General features: G+C 40.7%; 1 protein-coding gene across 1 annotated transcript; it reads right to left on the bottom strand.

Moving 5' to 3' along the window:
- Positions 1 to 347: 347 nt before the first annotated feature.
- Positions 348 to 5,978, bottom strand: LOC116260877 (eukaryotic translation initiation factor 2A). The gene is made up of 13 exons (XM_031639397.2): positions 5,758 to 5,978; positions 5,305 to 5,668; positions 5,031 to 5,217; positions 4,657 to 4,891; positions 4,482 to 4,550; positions 4,256 to 4,357; positions 3,989 to 4,029; positions 1,711 to 1,844; positions 1,561 to 1,624; positions 1,383 to 1,479; positions 1,194 to 1,315; positions 1,085 to 1,110; positions 348 to 973 (listed from the first exon to the last, which is right to left on the bottom strand). The coding sequence occupies exons 1-13, from the start codon at positions 5,801 to 5,803 to the stop codon at positions 877 to 879; spliced, it is 1,584 nt and encodes a 527-aa protein (XP_031495257.1). The 5' UTR covers positions 5,804 to 5,978; the 3' UTR covers positions 348 to 876.
- Between the last annotated feature and the right edge of the window lie 391 nt (positions 5,979 to 6,369).

Below are 6,369 nucleotides of genomic sequence, written 5' to 3' on the forward strand. Positions count from 1 at the left end.
TGGGTGGACGAAAATCCAACTTTTTCACTTCAAGTAACTAGATTTTAAGAATTCAACACCTCTATTTTACTCATTATGTGTTCAACAGTGAGCATTGGTAACGTGCATAGGAAATGGATAAAAAGAGTTGCTTGACTTGTGCCAAACAGTATCAGTCAGAGCACACACACACACCATATAGACACAAAACCGGTCATATCTATGTATTGTATTCTATATTATATGGGTGTTCAAATGTAATACCGAGTGAGGCCTAGGACAGAGTTAAATGGGAGTCTTCGGCCAAAAAGTAGGCCCGCAGCATACAAGTTTTTGTAATGTAACCACGGCAATTATTAACTCACCAATAGGAGAATTGCAACCACGGATTTATTAACATTAAGCACCTCAATGTTGCAGATGTCAAAAATAAAGACAAAAAGTGCAAAAATTTCAGAGGCTACAAGCATTTCAAAGGGTACAGCACTTCTCACCTCACCAGTGAGTCCAAGAATTTCAGATCTGACACCACGCTTGACAGCTTAGCTTAAAAGAGCTGGAAGTGCATCAACCCATCATAAAGAAATCCAAGACGTCAAAAGAAAGTCCTCAGAAACTGTGGACGTGCACAATCATAGACTCATGGTGCAATGCCAAATCTTTTTACAGAAATTAAGTATTCTTTTCTACTTATATGCACCCCAAAATTTGGAATCCCTTGGGAACCTGGATCATAATGCAACTAAGAGCAACACTCAGCATTCGTCTGCAAGGCGAAAGGCCAAGCTGTCAAAGAGCTTCATCAGCACCCAGCGAATAATTTCAAAGCAGTGACTATATAATCAGCTCCCAGCAGCCTCCCAATTGACTAGCATATTTGGCATAATTTCAGGGAGATCAAGAGCCATTAATAGAAGATGCTGCTTCTGCAGCCTTTTTCTCACGTTGTTTTTCCCTCTTCTTCTTGTTTCTCAATGCATTCTTACTTATTTCCCTAAAAGAAACCATCATTCAAGGATAGTTAAGAAAGAAGACCTTGTTCTCTAATAAAATGCAAGAAGTGGAAAAACTACTTTTGCTTAAACACAGGCGGAAGGCAACTTACTCAGATGGACCAGTTTCCCCAAAAAGCTGCCACAGGGTAAGATCCAGAATCAAATCAGTGTTGGAATTACATGTTTATGTGAGAACTCAGTATTATAAGAATGTAGTACCTCTGCCTGAACTGCAGCTACAGATTTGGCATGTGGTGGGCGATAGGCAGCAGCTTTCTGTGGAGGATTGCTGGCTTTTACAGAAGGCTGTGAAGGTTGTGCAGGCCGTAAAGGCTTTGAACCTTCAAGAAGAACCAACTATCAATTAACGGTACCAACACAACCAAAAAATATGCTCATTTTGTTTACCTTTGTTACTGGAATCAATCTTGAAGCTCTCTTTGACTGCTTTTGTGAGTTCTTCAACATCACCAAATTTATCAAGTGCCTCTGGTTTCCACTCTGCCTGCAGAGGATTACCACAAAAAAGTCGCAAAAATTGGGAATGATGCTAAAATGGAATTTTACTTCACAGTTGAATCCTGACCTGATAAAGCTTGTCATACATCTTCTTATAGTATAAGGACCCATCATGGTGAAAAATTTTAATCCTGAAAGGTGCTACATGTCAGTCCCTTAAATATTTCCAACAAAATTAACTTTTTCTTATAGTTGCCAATACTATTCCAATACATACCCATTGTCTATCTGTAATCTAGGAGCAGTTGTAGCAGTCATCAAATACCGCCCATCAGGAGACCATTCACATGTTACAGAGCATTCAGATTTTGTAGTTCCAAGTAATTTTTTTTCAGAGCAGTCCCAAAAGGCCTGCAGATGAGGTATTACTTAAGTATTTGATAAATAAGATGTACTTAATATCCTCACTTATAATCAATGCATAAAAAATTGTCACTTTAAGCAAAAAATTTATCTGGACAAGTTGGTAAAGGCTTTTTCCCTTTTCCATTCTATTCAGATGGCCAAAGCAATTTAGCTACAAATGGAATGGAGAACAAGGAAGCCAATCAACCATGGTTTGAAAAGACGATCATTGCATAATAAGGTCAACGAGCCATGAAGGTTTCTGGCCTCAGTATAACAGACTTAGATGCAATAGTCAAACATGCCAGAGGATGAATGACAGCACAAACTGGATTTGATAAAATCAAGCATCAAGACTAACTTTACAACATAGCTTTTGATACAGGAAAAGAACAGGTGCCCAACCAATTATTGGAAAAGGCTAATCATCACATGCAATTTCAAGAAAGAAAATGGTGGAAATTAAAAAGAAAGATATGTCGATGAATTCAAGAAATCCAAGTAAAGGCTGTCCAAGAGATTTTATCCAAGTGAAGAAATATGATGTGACAGGAACTGAAAAGCAAAAATTAGATATTACGCCAGCAAAACAGCAAAGAACAAGGAGTTGAAATTTATATTGGGCATCACCAAACAGAGAGGACCAAATACAATGTTAATCAAGGCATAAAACATAAGGGCTTACTGAGTTTCCAAAACACACAAAAAAAAAAGGCTATGGTAAGCAAGGTGATGCTCCCAGAGGATTCCCTAGAATGAACATGGTCATTTATGAATGTTCTGAACTTTTAACAGTGAAGTTTTTAATAGCATAAACTAGTCACTTGCACAATAGAGCTGAAAAAAGGAGAAATTTGCATGCAATAAACAAAAGAATCTAAGTTGGACATTATAATAAATCTGAGCAATTGGGCCTAGATCTGTAAATCTAAAAACAAAATGAACCAGGATGCAAAAGATTTAGTTACGGCCTGCACAACCTTCCAGCCTTCTGTAAAGGCCTCACAGCCTTCTTCAACATCATTATCTAGAAACTAGTTGAAAGCAACTTATGCAAAAGGCACTCGCTTTCATGAGGCTGATCCGATATCATGCACAAAGTTAGGGCTAAATAAGTGTTAACTTAGCTTCGAAAAGCACAAAAACAAAGCCTTTTCAGACAGCTGCACCTGGTCAATGACATTATCAACCCCAGAAGTACCTTTTAGTTTATTATTGAGATCAGACTTCTCTTACATAACAAACATCAGCCAAAGATTTGGCACCTAATTTTGCAGTACTGAATTGACAACACAGCTAATGGGTTAAAGAACGCCAGCAGAGAAAAGATAAATTAAACCAAAATATCTGCAGCATGACAATTTGTTAAGGGCCTGCATGCAAAATGAACAAAACACCATATAAAGAAGGAAATTAAAAAACCAGAAAGATATGATATGAAAGCATGTCAAGCTTTATAAGTAAAACTGCCATCCCAAAAGATTCGCACTGCAGTGTATATAGATGCATCAACTTGTGTAACTATAGTTGATCTGTACAAAACCAAATTTGTCAACCATGAGGTACATAGATGCGGTTAGGCTTTCCAGGAAATCAAAATAACATCATGAAAACACGGTGACATCTTCTATACACTCTAAATCTAAGGCATCCATTTAGAATGTGAAGCCAACAGACACCGCTACTTAAAACTAGCATATAGTGGTACATCTCATAACTTGATCTGATAACATGAACACCAGTCCAGCAACACTTCAAGGACTTGTGGTGTCATTGGGCAGCAACTATTTTTAATAAATGAGCACTACAGGTGTATGACACATATGCTACTCCTGTAAGCATAAAAGAAGTCTGCAAATCTATTGAAGACTCAAGCAGGCGGCATCTGATGTTCACACATTTTATCATTGAGAGCCTAGCGAATGATAGCAAACTTCAAACTCTGTGAGTCCAGAAACAAGCAGTGCCTCTTTTTAGAAGAGACAACACTTAACATTACTTAAAAAGCAAGAAAAGATACTTAAGCATAACCATTGCAGAACCCGAATAATAAGTTCACTGAGGAAAAAGCACATGACAGAAACAAACTCGAATCATAAGACCAGTAAAGCAATACCATCAACAGGCTCCACAAAATTTGCTTAACTCACCATGTCACCAGGTAAATTACCAAACCCTGCCACACATAGGACTGGGAAATGGGATCAAGGCCAACAATCCCAACTAATGAAAAATTTACCATGAAAAGCAATATATCAACAACAAGGAAAAGAAAAAAATGCAACCATATGGCCATTAACAATGTCAGTATAATCTTAGGCACCGATATAACTAACCTGTATTCAGACATAATCATCAGAAAGCATACTAGTATTCAAGCATGATCATCAGAAAATCGAAATGCTTATAAAGGATACGTTTTCCTCTAGGATTCCATCTGAGAGTGTTGTACGGTCCAGTTCCAAGCTCAAAGATTGGATTGCATTTCTTGTCAAATAAGGTCACCTTTGCAGGCATAACTGTAATAAAATTAAGGAATAGAAACACGTATAGCAAAAAGGGGTTATGAACATTTTAATGGAATTCCTTTACTTCTCTCTGCCAAAAATGGGAAAGAAAGAAGAGACTCAGAACCAAGGATACATCCATAAACAACGACGAATTCAGTACCCAAAGGTGACCATTGAACATCATGAACTGGCCCTTCCTTCCCTGCAAAACCGCCAAAAATTTCACCTTGATGAGTTTCAGGATTAACGAAATCTAAAAAATAAGCTCGATTCCAAAGAATCGGAAGACTGCAGCATAAGAGCTATACTCAGAGGAACGTGTCCTTCATGGCTTCCATCAGTCGTCAAGTAATTCAATTTCGTCTCCCCATAGTAACTCTGGTTGCTCTTATCCACGTCCGACTGCGCCACCACCAGAAGGCCCGTGGAGCCGCGATTCCATAGCATCTGTACCGAGGAGCAGCGGAAGAAGCTCCGCCGCGCAACCGCCTGGCTCTGTAAATTCTTCTCGCACGAGAAAATCTGAACGCTGGCAGGAATTCCCTGATCCAAGAAGCCAACAGGTAAAAAAAAAAAATCACCAAACAAAAGAGAAAAGGTTCCATTGAACAACAGAGGAATGCGAAGAATGCAAAATCTGGCTCAGCAAGATAGAGGGCTAGATGCAAAGAACGATTGAGACCTTCGATTCCGGAACGAACGCCGCAACATGAGAGGCAGGCGACTTCGGAAGCTCCATTGCTACTAGTCCAGGGATCCTGAGCCTGTAGAGGATGCCCTTCGAAAAGTCCTTGGCGTCGAAGAACTGTATCTCGTTTGTCGCCATCCGGCAAGCAACGGATTCATCATCGCTGAATCTGATAGTCGGCCTGATCGTTCAGCAGGCAAACAGCCTCAGCATGGCTCAGAATAAGTAAACCAAGTGATGGAGAAAATGAAAAGACGGGCCAACGCACCACGTGGTCTTGGAGATATTCTTCTGGAACAACTCGTAGACGGGAGCGGAAGTGGTGGTGTTCCAGAGAACAACATTCTTCTCCTGTTGCGAGCCCGGGGATGGCTTGCGGAAGGTCTGTAGGTAGGTGGACCGGGGGGAGATGACCGCGGCAGCGACGCCCGCGATCTGGAAAGAGAGGGTCTCGGCGAAGGTTGAGGTGTCATAGAGCCTCACGGCGGCGTTGCTGTCGGTGACGGCGAGAAGCAGAGAGCCGTCGGGGCTGAAGGACGACGAGGAGCAGGGTGAGCCCTGGAGCTTGACGCCGGGATGGCCATCTGCAAACGGTGGGCCGGTGCTCAGAGAGAACCCACTTGGTTCTCTCGCTGCAAAAAAAGTTTTCGCAACCAAAATATCTCAGCAAAGAGAAACAGAGACAGAGAAAGACAGGGAAACAGAGAGAAAGAGAGGGTACTGAGAATCTGCAAGGAAGGGGATGAAGATGATGATGATGAGGTCATTGAGTTGCGCCGCCAGTCGTCGTCCTCCGGCCGCTCTGAGAGAGAAGACGAAGGAAGCCGACCTCGGGTTTTCCCTTTCGCCTGAGTAGGACGCGTTCCCCTTCCTGTTTGGGGAAATCACAAGGGAAAGCTATTTTTCCTAAGAAACAGAATTCAGGATGGTTATTCCAAGGTATCGAAGAATTCTGTTTCCTTCGGTTATCAAACAGTTCCGACGGGGGAAAAGGAATTTAGTACGTCTCGATCTCTCCCTCCCATGTTGTTACTACAATCTTCGCTCCAAAATTTTTCATGTGAGAAATTACTGGTTAAATTATTCATTTCGCAGTAATCAACGAATTGGCCTTCTGACCGAGACAAAATTTTGTTGAGAAAAGCACAAATACGTAAGTTCGTAACTGAAAAATGCAACTAATAAGTAAATGTAATATATTGTCATGTAAAGCTAGAAGGGCATGTGAGCGTGTTTAGGATAAAAGTTTGAAGAACATCATGGCAGCAGATTTTTGCAGAAGCAAACATTCAACCATGAAAATGGGTATTAAACATTAACAAGGATACTAAGT

This window comes from Nymphaea colorata, chromosome 9 (genome assembly GCF_008831285.2).
Source record: "Nymphaea colorata isolate Beijing-Zhang1983 chromosome 9, ASM883128v2, whole genome shotgun sequence".
In the NCBI taxonomy this organism is placed as follows: domain Eukaryota; kingdom Viridiplantae; phylum Streptophyta; class Magnoliopsida; order Nymphaeales; family Nymphaeaceae; genus Nymphaea; species Nymphaea colorata.